The following is a 13,693-nucleotide window of genomic DNA, read 5'->3' on the forward strand; positions in this document are numbered from 1 at the left end:
TCTCTCTCTCTCTCTCTCTCTCTCTCTCTCTCTCTCTCTCTCTCTCGATGTCTGCAGTAGAGATGGAAAACCTGGGTCCCAGATTCCTAATTACTCTCACCTCATTTGTGGAAGGACTGGCTGTTCCCCCTTCCCCCAAGGCCCTTCTCTCCAAATCTGTAGTCCTGTGGTCCCAGTCACCACCACCTTAGGACCAGGGCATAAATCTTTTAATTCTGGAAACTTACTTGTCCACCCCATGCACGTGCACACGCACACATAGTGCTGACCAGTCTAGATTAATCAGGTGAAGGTCTGTCTGGAAGTCGAAGGTGGGATCGGGCAAGATGGCAGCTTCCGTAGGGCCTTCGTTGCTGCCTCCAGTATGGTGCTGGTGGCTTCTCCTGGCCTGTCCGTCCTTCCCCTCCAGGATCTCATATTCACCAGTTCACAAACACTAGCCGTTTGGTGCCCGGTTAGGACTTAAACCCTGTGTGATGGCGAGAGGAGAGTGGTTCTGAGGCAGGCAGATGGGAAGTGCCGCATCTCTGTTGGGCGTGGGATTTGTGAGGCCATGTGGCCCCTGGAGGAGGGTGGGGCTAAGAGAGCAGAGTGGCAGCCGAGGAGGAACAAAGGGGGCTGCTCAGAGATGTCTTGCTTGTGACTGGGAAAGGTATTGATAACAGTTTGCCTAGTTTTAAACAGATGAAAATTGATAGGATCCCAGGACCCCAGTTTTAGGTCTGGAAGAGGCCTTCAAGGCTGGCTGACTTGACCCTCTCCTGTGAAGGCCTAGAGGGGGGGCACACCATGCAGGGGAGGTCACTGATTTTTTCATTTTCCAGATGAGGAAACTGTTGAGCTCTGACATTAACAGACGTGAGCTCAGAGCCGGTAAATGCTTTGTTGGGTTTGCCAGAGAATGAGAGTCTGCATGGGATTTGGGCCCAAGCTTTCCTGACTCCACACAGTTCTCACAGAGGTTTTACTTATCCAACTCATGAGGAATCTCAAAACTGCAGTGAATATGATTTGAGTGGTTTCTTTCCTTTCTTTGAAAAAGGTCCAAAGAGAGAAGGCGGCTCTTCGTCTGGCGCTGTCTGGATGTGGTGATCAGAAGCTGAGATGTCAAGTGAAGTCGGTCCTGAGAGCGAAGAGGCGGCCCCCTCGCTCCGAGGAGGGCCTGGGGAAGGCCTGGCCCAGGCCCTGGAGGCTTCTCTCCCCAGACTCTCCTGCATAGACCTGGACAAGGACCTGGAGTTCAGAAATGAGCTGGTAAGAGCTCAGGCTGTGGTCAAGTGGTGATCTTTGGCACGGGGGTGTCCCATTATGGAATGCCTCACTCTTGGATCTCTTCTGCTGATAGCAGGTGGTTACATTTCAATGACCAGAGGATACATTCTGGCAAAAAGGCTGACCTGGGCACTCTGGCAGCTAGGGGACCACAAAGGCAGCCTGGAGCACTTGCCCGCTACTCCCCCATATGTGAGAGGCAGCGTAGTGTAGTGATTGGGGGGCTCCTCAGAGCCTCTGACCCATCCTGGCTGTGGGACACTGGGCAAAGCCCTGGCCCCTCCATGCCCCGAGAAGCTGACTGAGTTACAGGCCAGTGGCCAGTCTGCATCCAGGGAAAGTCCCATTCTGGGACTTCCCTGTACTGATGAGGTCACTGGGCCATCCCAGGACTCAGATTGGCTCTTCTGGGCTTGTGACAACCCTGAGCAGAGATTTCCTGCTGTGGGGCATTGGGAGGTGGGGAGGAGAGTGGACAGGCTGCTCATCTGCCAGCGTATTACTAGGCAAGTGTCAGAATGGCAGAGGGCGCTTGTCTGCCTTGCTCTTGACCCAGTGCCCAGGGGTTACTGACATTGGTTTAGCCTGGAGAAAGGAGATGAGGCAGCTCAGTCTCCATCCAGGCTTAATCAGGTCACATGCTTTGGCCTGCCACCAGCCCTAGCCCAGATCACGACTTGACCATCCATGTGTTTTTGTTTTTCAGATTGATGACAAGGAGTTTGATATTCCTCAGGTGGACACCCCTCCTACCCTAGAAAGCATTCTCAATGAGGTGGGTGATGGCGGTTCTTTATTCCTGTGGTGTGGCATTGATTTCACCTTTGGGCCATGGTGGGCACAGGTCACTTGGTGTATCAGCAATGCCATATTCACAATGCCTATAGAGATTACAAATATGCTGATATAATTATCCATCACAAAACACGTCAGGTTTGCCATTTGGGGAAATAAACTAGAAAATTTATTAAGATACCAAAAGACTGAGTCCCAAAACCAGAAAGTGAAAGCCATCAGAGTAGTTATGATATTGGCACAGGTAGATAAAGTAGAAAGCACCCACATTTTCAAGCCCTCAAAACAGAACAGGCTACCTCAGGCAAAGGTCCTCCTCTCCCCACTCACAGCAACCACCCAGCGTCCTGGAAGAGCGCTCCCAGCAGCTCCGGCCCCTGGCAGTCCTCAGCAGGAGTCCTTAGCAGAAAGTACTGCTTCCAGCAGCTCCGGCCACTGGCAGTGCTCAGCAGGGGTCCTAACTCAAAAAAAAAAAAAAAGGCAACTGCCGCCAACTGCCAACCGCAGGACCGTTAGCTCAGCTTTTCACTTTCTCTTGCTCTGCTATGTCAGCACGTCCATGGGGCATGGGAGATCTTTAAATCCCATAACCCTTACACTTGGTTAGACCTTTAGTGTGACTTCACTTGAATGTCTCATGAGACGATCCTCTGAGCGCTTCCACCCCCTCCCAAGGAGAAATGTCAGAGACTCCCACGACTTGTCTTAGTGAGGACCACTACTAAAAAGCTTCTGAGGTGCCATGGGTCTCTCCCTATCTGGATCAGCAAGTGCGTGGGCTCAGGGGGTGGAGGCCACTTTCCTCCATTGATACAGATTCATCTGAAGAATGGAAACCAGGGATCTGGAAACTTGTCCACAAACTCATTTTTAAGAAATATTTGGATAAGTCCATTTCAGGGTAATTGGCTTCCTTTGTGTGTAATTTGCTTTATGCACTTAGAACATGATTTTGAGGAGTCCATTGGCTTGTCCATGAGACTGCCAAGGGGCCTAGGACGTCTTCAGGTTGAAGGACTCCCGCACTGGGACTTCTGTGCTACCTGGAGGAGGAGGGTTCTTTAATCGAGTGCTGCAGGCCTGGGACGTTGACTGTCTCTTTCAGAGTTTCTGATGAGTGATTCTGATGGAGTCTGAGTTGTCCTGTTCTGGGGTTTGTAAATCTGAAATCCCAGAGCTGCCAGGAGCGATGCTAATGCCCAGGATGATGGGATTCAGAAGAGGTTACACAGACTGAGGGATGGATGGGCCAAAATGGAGAAGTCAGTGCAGATCACAAGGCCTCTATTTCCTGTCCAAGCAGTTGCACCCAGGACGAAGCTGCCTGGCAGCGTCTGTGGGAAGTATGAGGACATTCCAGTTGATGGCTTGGTATGATGAGTAGGAAGATCCAGCCCAACCTTCACCTTCCCTGTAGAGGCAGGGTAGGGTCCATGACAGCACAGGTGAAGGCTTCTCTGTGCTCTGCTCCGGTCAGCAGTGTGTTAATACTAGCTTTGGGCCCTGCGTCCTGAGAGGGATGTTTGCCAACAAAGGGTGTCCAGAGGAGAGCCCCCAGCATGGAGAGGGACCCGGAGACTGTGCCGTAAGAGGAGAGGGGAAAGGATCTGGACCCAGGTTCTCTGATCTAGAAGCCATGGTTCCTTCTGTTGCTTTGATTTACCTTACATTAATAGAACCAAAAGTTGTCTTATGGACTCAATTATCACGATCATTAAGTATCCCTTGGAAGATAGAACAACAGAAAGGGTCCAGTTCAGTGACCCTCCGACAAGGCACAGAGCAGGGAAGTGCATGCTTGCCAATAACATTAGCCTCTGGATGGAGGAGACCCAGTGTAGACACTGGCTCTGACCCCTCAAATTCTCTGTGTTTGGTGAGTCCACTGCTCTGGATTTGTGGGTGACATTGTCCTGTTTGTGTCAATCCCGAAGACACTGCAAAGCCTCCTGAAAGAGATCTGTTATTCCTCCATGGAGATGCCCAGATCATTCACACAGGAAAGATCAGTTGGATGAAGGACATCTGTTGACAGGATTTCAGCATGCAGTTAAATGGATGCCCTGTGGACCTTGTCCGAATGTGCATACATCTGGGGCAGGTCAGTGAACTGGGCCTGGAGTAGAAAAAGAGGAGGAGAGTGGCCTATATCACGTTTGAGAAACTGCACGGCTCCTTAACTGACCCCACTGCAAAGGCCCATTTTCTCACTAGAAGCATTTTGCTGGTTTTTATGTGTGGCAGGATATGTGTCTCAATCCTGGGGCAGATATGCCATGGCCTCTGAAGGACCCAAGATACGAATCACATAGAGGGGGATGGAAAAGTGTGTGGTGGGTGTCAACAGGCTACAACCTGTGGTCAGTGAGGAACATTGATGAGGAGTGGGAGAGAGGCCACTGGAGGACTGTGTGACAGAGAGAAGATGGTCTGGCCACGTGGCAAGATGGCGGGATGGAGGAGGATGACCAGAGTCTGTCTTCATAGGGCAAGGCAAGAGTAGGGGCAGGTAGCCATAGAGACAGGGATACAGAATAGAGGAGTAATGAGAAAGAAAGGTGTCAGCGAAATATTTGTTAAAATATTGGTAAGAAACGAGGGATGAGAGGGGACAAGGAAGGCAATGTTGGTACTACCAAATTCAATTTAATGTGTATTAAAAGGAACAAGCAGTATATAGTATTTTCTGGTTGTTTTATATCAAAATGTTTGTATTTGTTGATAATTTTCTACTTCATAATAAACACTTTTTTCCTTTAATGGTATTTTATTTTTTCCAATTATACATAAAGATAGTTTTCAACATTAATTTTTTATAAGATTTTTGAGTTCCAGATTTTTCTCTTTTCTTCCCTCCCCTTCCCCTTTCCCAAGACAGCAAGCAATCTGATATAGGTTGTACATGTACGATCATATTAAATGTATTTCCACACATAATAAAAAATTTGTTAAAAAAACACAGTGATTTGTAGACATCTGGGTGAATAGTGGGGATAGTCAAGTCAACAAATATATATATATATATATTTTAAAGCAATTGGGCTTAAGTAACTTGCTCAAGGTTACACAGCCAGTTATTTTGTGTGGGTGTTAAGTATCTGAGCCCAGAACTGATCCCAGGTCTCCCGACTCTGGGGCCGGCGCTCTTACTGCGCTACCTGGCTGCCCCTCAAATATATATTTTTTTAATTTTCATTTTGAGTTTTAAATTCCCTCCCTTCTTGATCCCTCCCTCACCCATTGAGAAGGCAAGAAATATGATACTCATTATACATGTGAAGTCATGCAAAATATATTTCTACATTAGCTATGCTGTGAAAAAAAAAAATATTCTTCAATCTACACTCAGAGTCCAGAAGTTCTCTCTGGAGATGGATAGCATTTTTCATTCATAAGTCCTTTGGATTGTCTAGGATCATTGTGTTGCTGAGAACAGTTAAGTCATTCACAACTGATCATTGTACAATATTACTGTTATTGTGTATGATGTTCTCCTGGTTCTGTTCGCTTCACTTTGTATCAGGTCATGTAAGTCTTCCCAGGTTTTTCTGAAACCACCCCCTCATCATTTATGATAGCAAAACAGTATTCTGTCTCAATTGTATAGCACAGCTTGTTCAGCCATTCCCCAACATATGGGCATCCCCTCACTTTCCACTCTTTTACCACCACAAAAAGCATTGCTATGAATATTTTTGTACCTGTAGGTCCTTTTTTCACTTCTTTGATCTCCTTGGGATACAGCCCTTGGAGTGGTATTGCTGGATCAAAGGGTATGCAGAGTTTTATAGCCCTTTGGACATAGTTCCAAATTGCTCTCCAGAATGGTTGGATCAGTTCACAGCTCCACCAACAATGCATTAGTGTACCAATTTTCCCACATCCCCTCCCACAGTTGTCATTTTCCTTTTCTGTCATAGTAGCCAATCTGATAGGTGTGAGATGGGACCTCCCAGCTCTTTTAATTTGCATTTTTCTGATCAATAATGACTTAGAGCATTTTTTCATATGACTATAGATAGCTTTGATTTCTTCGTCTGCAAACTTGCCTCTTTATATCCTTTCACCATTTGTCTACTGGGAAATGGCTCTTGTTTTTGTAAATTTGTCTCTGTTTCCTAAATATTTTAGAGATGAGACCTTTACCAGAGAAACTTGGAGTAAAAAAATTTTTCCCCAGGTTCCCACTGTTCCTTCTAATTTTGACTGCTTTGCTTTTGTTTGTGCAAAACCTTTTTAATTTAATGTAATCAGAATTACCTATTTTACTTCCTGTGATTCTCTCTACCTCATTTGGTCATAAATTCTTCCCTTATCCATTAATCTAACAGGTAACTTCTCACACACTCCTCTCATTTGCTTATGGTGTCACCCTTTATGTTTAAATCATGTTCTCATTTTGACCGTATCTTGATATACAGTGTCAGGTCAACAAACTTTTAAAGCACCCACTATGTGCCACCCACTCTGAATAGCAGCAGTTGCTGTCCTTGCCTTCCTCTCCTGATAGAAGACACAAATGAAGGATACGTTGATGTGGTTCCTTCAGGTGTTAAAACTGTGAGGAACTAACTGATGGAGAATCTTTGTTTTGAAATCAGAGCTAATCATAAAGTAACAACTAGCTCTGCTTGCTGGACGGTTCGTGCTCCGTGCCAGCCCCTGTGCCAGGCGCTTGGGATACAAAGAAAGGCAGTGGTCAGTCCTGCCCACGAGCGGCTCCGGCTGAAGGGGAGACAGTGAGCAGATGACTCCACACAAACAGTGTTAGAGCTTCTGGCCGAGGGAGGCGCTTTGGGGTCCAGATGGGGGCTTTCACTGATCCAGGGGCCACTCAGTGCAGAGCCTCCCCTGCCCAGTGTAGATTAGCAGCTTCTCTGGAAGAGCCCGGGGGAGCTTCCTGGCACGCTGAAAGGGTTAAGGGGATCGTCTGGGATTGCCAAGTCGGTGCGTGTGTCAGAGGCAGGCCTTATGCGGGTCCACCCTATATGGCCTCTTGCCATTTCACTCTGATGATCCTGTACCTCCCTCATAATGGCAGAAGGGTGAATGTGGGAGAGACGAAAAACACAGATTGGGCTTTATTTGGCATGTTCGTGTGGGTGGGTTTCTACCTAATCATCTGAACTTGACTTTCCTTATACTTGGCCCAAGCACTGAATATGTGGAACCGTCTTCTTTCCCATCTTTCAGACCGATGATGAAGATGAGTCCTTTGTTTTTGAGGATCCCACTCTGTTGAATATCGACACTTTTGACACCCACTCCTATGACACATCATCAGTGGCGAGCTCAGACAGCGGCGATCGAACCAATCTGAAAAGGCAAGGAGGTGTCTGGGCCCGCCCAGCAGACGCTGCGATGTTTGCTTATTTTAAAGTTATATGTAGTGTCATTAACAATCCCGTGCTTGTGTTTGCAGAGGAGGTAGAAGGAATAGACCATTGGGGCTTTAAGGAGGGCACACATGAGTGCAGTAACCATGGAGCCCCCTCCCTCCCCCAGCAGAAGCTGCTCCGGCAGCCGGAGAAAGCGAGGCCAGCCTAGTACCCTGTTATGGGGAGAAGTTGGACCTTGTTTGCCCCATGCCTTCCTTCCTGCCTTAAAGCCAGCCCCAGCCCCAGCCAGCATTCCTGTATTCCCTCAGAGAGGGTTCAGAGGAGAAGCCCCAAGATGATTAAAGGGATGGAAAGGGGACCTTTGACCCTAAATAACTTCATTTTGACTGTTTTTTTTCTTCTAAAATTCCTGGGAAGGACATGAAAAGAGTAGGGAAGTGGAGAAAGCCTGATGCACTTAATTTATTGAATGCATGTGCATCCCCAGGTCAGTGCAGATGTCTGTGCGTCTGTAACTTTTTAGATGTCTTGGCCACGATGGTTCTGTAGCTCTTAGGTGCTGCTCCTGTAGGACAGGGACCAGGACTGACTGTCTTGGGCCTCTCTGCCCTATATGCCCCTCAATGCTTAATAAGCCCTTTTTACAAGAGAGGGAGGGAGGGGGCAGTTGAGCAGAGCAGAAGAGGAAATAAGAATGAGTCTGGAAAGGTGATTCTCTGATACTTAAATGGAGGAGCAGCTTCCTAGGCTTGGTTAAAGCCGGTCCACCCATCCTTCCAGAAGCTGATCACAGGGGCTGCACCCCAGCTGAGTACCTTCCCCAAAATGGTGTGAAGAACTAGGAGAGTCAGAAGGAGGTGGGGCAGCGGGGCTGGAGGAAAGGGGATGTTTCACAGTCAGCATTCCAGTGGGCAATGGTGTCATGGGGAGGCACCATCAAAGAATTCGAACCATTTATTTTGCTGCTTGGTCTCCCCTTGGGACAAGGTGGGCTGGGAAGCATCCTAATGGGCTGAGGAATTCTGGGATTAAACTAGTAAATGACATGCTGCAGTCAGTCAAAATGTCTGCTTTATTTTGGTCTTAAATGTCTTAATTTGCTCCTTTCAAAGCTGCCAGGCTTGGCCTTTCAGGTTTTAGTCTCCTAATTTTTTCTTCTTTTTTAGGAAGAAGAAACTTCTTGATTCTTTTTCACTCCATGGCTCAGTCATGCGGCATTCATTGCTGAAGGGGATCTCAGCCCAGATTGTCTCAGCAGCTGTAAGTGTGAGGTCTTCTTCCCCGGGCTCTGGGGCCGAAGCCACCCTGGGGACCGAGAAGGGCAGGATCCTGGCCACAGTGCCATCTTTGGCCGCAGGCTTATGGGAAAGGCCTGTCTTGAGTGATTTTGTGTGCCTGGATTTGAAGTGCAGAGGGCGTTAGTGTGGTCGTGGGGGCAGTGTCAGGTCAGTGCCCAGTGAAGGGAAGGCAGGCTGATGTAGGTAAGCCAGAAGAAAACCAGCCTCTGATCCTGCCCTTGACATATCCTGGCTTTTGGACTGTTCACTTCCCAAGGTTCTCCACTTGCCTTGTCAGAGGGAGCCCCTTCACACTTAGGAGGCCACAGCTCTGACCCTGGCCTCTTGCTTCATTTCTCATTTATTAGCTCAGCTGCTCCAGGAGTGTCCAAGTGAGGGAGGCCACTTCCTACCAAGAGACAGGCATTTGCTTGGTTTGTTCATGTAGGGAAATGAAAGCCATTTCAGCTTTAGGGACTGGAGAGAATTGGAGTGGCATGTAAATACAGGATCTGGAAGGCTGAGGTCAAATAGAAACTGTCTCTTGCAAAAGAAAATAGAGACTTGACATATTTTACCCAAGGGAAGCCAGGTGGAGCAGTGGTTAGAGTGCTGTGCCTGGAGTCAGGAAGATGAGTCTTCCTGATTTCAAATCTGACCTTAAGACACTTACTAGCTGTGTGACCCTGAATAAGTCACTTCACTCTGTTTGCCTCAATTTCCTCATCTGTCAGATAAACTGGAGAAGGAGATGACAAACCCCTCCAGTATTTCTGCCAAGAAAACCCCAAATGGAGTCACAGTGAGTCTGAAACAGCTGAAATCAGTATTTTATCTAAACCTTTTTTTGCCCATTTCATAAGAACACATCTGACTTCCGAGCCCTGAGCTGCCATGCCTAAGACCTGGCATCATGCCACATAGAGACAGAGCTGCAGGATAAGAGTTCCAGTCTCAGCTTTGCCACTTGCTGTCTTTCTGACCCCAGGCAAGGCCCTTCTTCTCTTAGACTCAGTTTTCTTGTCTGGAAAAGTGAAGGTCTTGGAGCGTCTGTCCTCTGAGGTTCTTTAGGGTTCTGTGGTCCAAGTGCCTTGGCGTCCCCAGCTTTTTAGTCATTATCTTTCTTTTTTTAAATCATGGCACACTTTTGAGATGCTCTCTCAGATTCGGGTGCCCTTTTTCCAGAGTTCAGTGGCTATTTTGCACTTAATATTTGAACTAGAAAGAGATGCTTTGCCTTTTGGAGATGGTGCAAGATTGATAGGGCATTGGAATGATCTTGGGAGACCTTAAAAGCACTCCATGTCAGAGTTTTCCCCAAAAAGCATCTTGTACCAGATGGCCAACGTGTGGCGTGTCCCTCCAGCCTAGGTCCAGATTACAGTCACTGTGCTGCTGCTGAGCCGTTTTGTGGACAAATGGAGCCAGTTTAGAGAGAGACGGACTGATGATGGAGGGAACTTGGGCAGTTGCCACTCTCTGCCTCTAGATAGGACTTAGTCCTCTTTGTTTGAATGGGAACCACCTGTTGGAAGATCACGTTTCCATGACGCTTTCTGAATCTAATCCTCATGTAGGTGATGAAACCCATTCTCCCCTAAATTAAGACAAACCAGAGCAATCATTTGACCCACCTGTTCAGTTTAAAAATATTTTGAATAATTGAGATGGGCTGAAAATCCAGGCCTTGAATAATGATGAGATAAATCTGTTGCTTTAATGAAGCTTCTTTTTCTCAGGCTGGAGTCTTAATAGGTCCCAGCAGGTTTGTTTCACCTTGTTCTTCCAGAACAATGACAGGGTTCCTCTGGTCCACTTGTGTGGATGCTGCTGCTGGTGGGCTAGGGGGTCATTCTGGTCCTCCTAATCTCCAGTTACCAGCTGGTCTGTTGTCCTTTGTAATGACTGATTTACTGAGACCATTACATAACTGCTGAGCTCCAGAGGTGTACCGGGCATTTAGTTGTATCCACACTCATGAGGGCATCCCCAGGACAGCACACTCTACGAGTGGCCAGCTTCCTTTGAAGGAAGAAAGGACCCCCTTGCTGTTTCACTGGCTGGCCCATTTTCCTTCAGACCGGCTTTCATTTTTCCTCAGTCTTGAATCTTCCACCCATTGTTCCTGCAGTTTGGGGCCGAACAAAAAACATTCAACCGTTCTTCAAATGGTGACTGTTCAGATATTTAGAGAGAGCTGCCATGTTCCCCCGAGCCTTTTCTTCTAGGCGTCTCCACATGCCATGACCTTGAGATCCTTTGCCTCTTCTGGACTCGCTTTGCTTTCTCGATGGATTTTCTAAACCAGCACTTCTCTTGAACTTTGTCCACTCATGACCCCGTTAGTGCTTCCCCAAACTGAACCCAGAACTTCAGATATGATATGACTAGGGCTGAAGACAGAGGGGCTGTTACCTCCTTATTTAAGAAAGTGACGCCTTTCTTCATGCAGTCCAAGCTTACACTGGCTTTTTAGGCTGCAATTATATAAGCTTGGGGTGCATTAAAACCTTCAGATTGTTTTCAGGTGAGCAGCTGTTTAGCTATGACTCTTCCATCTAGTATTTCTGAAGTTGATTTTTTGAATCCAAGCATAAGACTTACATTGGTCTATATTCAGTTTTATCTTTTTGTCCCAGTGTTCGAGCTTGTCAAAATCTTTCTTGGATTTTGACTCTCTTATACAGTGCATGAGTTCTTCCTCCCAGTTTTATGTCTTCTGTGTTTGATAAAGATACTATCTATGCATTTATCCAACTCTGATAAAATTGCTTAATAGCATTTTAAGCACAGATCTCTGGGGCCCTTCACCAGAGATCTTTGCCCAAAGTGCCATCAAACAATAACAGTAACTCTTTAGGTCCAGCCACTCAACCAAGTCTGCATCCCCCAAACTGTGCCCTTGTTCTCCCACATTTCTCCATCTTTCCCATGAGAACAGCCTGAAGGTGCTTGCCTGGCTGCTAAAATCTAGGCAGACTGCATCTAGCTCATTCTCCTGACCTGGGGGGTTAGCCCCCTTGTCACAAAAGTTCATGAGGTTAGTCTAATGTGACCTGACTTTATAGAGCCCATGCTGGCTCTAGGATCACTGCCTCCTTTCTCATCTCCTCAATAAGACATTCTAAAAATACATTCTAGAAATTTACCAGGAATTATTGGACTCAAGCTCATTGGTCTATTGTTTGTGGACTATTTTCTTTCCATTTTTGACAATCAGGGCTACAGGAGCAGTGTTACCTTCCAGTCTTGGTGGAGAGGCCTGCTTAGTTTGGAGTATGGCTGAACTGCTTTTTCCCTCTTTGTTTTTTATTCTTTGTTACAAAGATGGCTTCCCAGACAGGGGAGGGAGAAGGGATACATTCAGAAATGAAGGTGATCTTTTAAATATATGTCAATAAGAATTTTGTAATAAAAAGGAAAATCAGAATCCCCTTTTCCCTTCTGCAGTTCTGCTGAGTGGCTCCTGCTTGGCGTGATCTTTCATCATCACTGATGGCGGCTGAGCATTTATGTCTGCCAGTCCATTTAGGACCTCGGGAGGAGGCTCACGTGACCTGGGAGGCTTCAGCTTAGCTAGGGCTGCCAGGTGTTAACTCTTCTCATTCTGGCCTCAGCCATCACTTCTCTGCCATTTTTGTTCTAGTAGTAAGTCTGGTCTACTGTTGAACAGCTCAGTCTTCCCTTCAACACTTGTCTTCTTTCATTCCTGTGCCTTACTTGATCCTCTTCTTTCCCCAGGATAGCTGCATAACATGTAGGGGACATTGCATTCCTCTCCCTTTGGTGGACCATGGTATGGGGTAGTGGTTTCAACCACGCTTATGGTCATGAAATTACCCATTAGGGCTTCACGAGGCTTCTACCCTGGGTGAGCAGCAATGGAAGACGTGGATGTGGCAGCATTCTTGTCTTGTTCTAGTGAGTCTCACTCTTTGAGGGTTTGTGAATGCTGCTTTTGTTTGATCTATGGAGCATGTGGATATGTTGAAGTGAATTCATATTATGTTTGCTGAAGGGTTATGAGCAGAAAAAGTTTAAGAAGCCCTGGTTTAGATAACGCTTTCATTTTGCAGGGTCTTTGGAGATACTAAAAGATGCAGTGTGGTGTCCAAAAACGAGGGCTACAGCTTCTGGAGAGCCTGGAGCATCTCCCTCTGGGCCCCCATAGCTCTTGAGCCAAGCTGCCTTCTGATTTCACTATTAGAACCTCCTAAAATGCAGAACCAACCCCCTCCCCACCCCTCCTTCATCTTGGGCCTTATTCTTCCAGTGTCAGCCAGAGACGTTTATGGGATTGTAACATGCAAGAGGGACTCATCTTAGCCTAGCAGACTGGGTATCTCTGCTTCAGCAACTAGTGAAGAGAGTGCAGGGCTGACTGGGAGTCGAAGGTTTGAGTTGAGAGTTTGCTCAGCAAACAGCAACCTTGTGACCAGGTAACTGATTATTTTATATCCTTCAACTTTGCTGCAGTTGTTAGTCATTTCAGTTAGTTTCAGTTGATCCTCTAGGATGCTCTAAGTATACCATCATATCGTCTTCAAAGAGTGTTAGTTTTATTTCCTCATCGCATGTTCTAATTCCTTTGATTTCTTTTTCTTCTCTTATAGCTATAGCTAGCATTTTTAATGCAATATTGAATAATGGTGGTCATAATGGGTATCCTTGCTTCACTCCAGATCTTAGTGGGAAGGCTTTTAGCTTATTCCTATTACAGATAATGTTTGTGGATAGTTTTAGAAAGATACTACTTATTTTAAGGAAAACTCTTATTTATTCCTTTGCTGCTTTCTAGTGTCTTTAATGGAGAATGAGTGTTGTATTTTTTTGTCAGAAGGTTTTTCTGCATCTGTTGATGTAGTTATATGATTTTTCTTGTTTTTGTTACTGATCTGGTCAGTTATGCTTATAGTTTTCCCAATATTGGGCCAGCTCTGCATTGCTGGTACAAATCCCACATGGTCATAGTGTATGGTCTTTGTGATATAGTGCTGTAATCTCCCTGTT

General features: G+C 46.5%; 1 protein-coding gene across 5 annotated transcripts in view; it reads left to right on the forward strand.

Moving 5' to 3' along the window:
• Window positions 1-13,693, forward strand: part of VPS8 (VPS8 subunit of CORVET complex) — a 173,246-nt gene that overhangs the window by 7,444 nt on the left and 152,109 nt on the right. For 4 of the 5 annotated variants that reach the window (XM_069089353.1, XM_069089352.1, XM_069089355.1 and 1 more), the window contains exons 2-5: window positions 1,043-1,254; window positions 1,979-2,047; window positions 7,261-7,391; window positions 8,573-8,666. In XM_069089353.1, coding sequence (XP_068945454.1) covers window positions 1,105-1,254; window positions 1,979-2,047; window positions 7,261-7,391; window positions 8,573-8,666 — 444 coding nt within the window. In that variant the 5' untranslated portion in view covers window positions 1,043-1,104. Of the gene's footprint in view, window positions 1-632; window positions 653-1,042; window positions 1,255-1,978; window positions 2,048-7,260; window positions 7,392-8,572; window positions 8,667-13,693 lie in introns of those variants that run through there. The other variant, XM_069089354.1, reaches the window with a different exon arrangement.

Source organism: Petaurus breviceps, unplaced genomic scaffold, assembly GCF_028583685.1.
Source record: "Petaurus breviceps papuanus isolate PSGF00001 unplaced genomic scaffold, PetGlider_PUasm1.0 186, whole genome shotgun sequence".
NCBI classification, from domain to species: domain Eukaryota; kingdom Metazoa; phylum Chordata; class Mammalia; order Diprotodontia; family Petauridae; genus Petaurus; species Petaurus breviceps.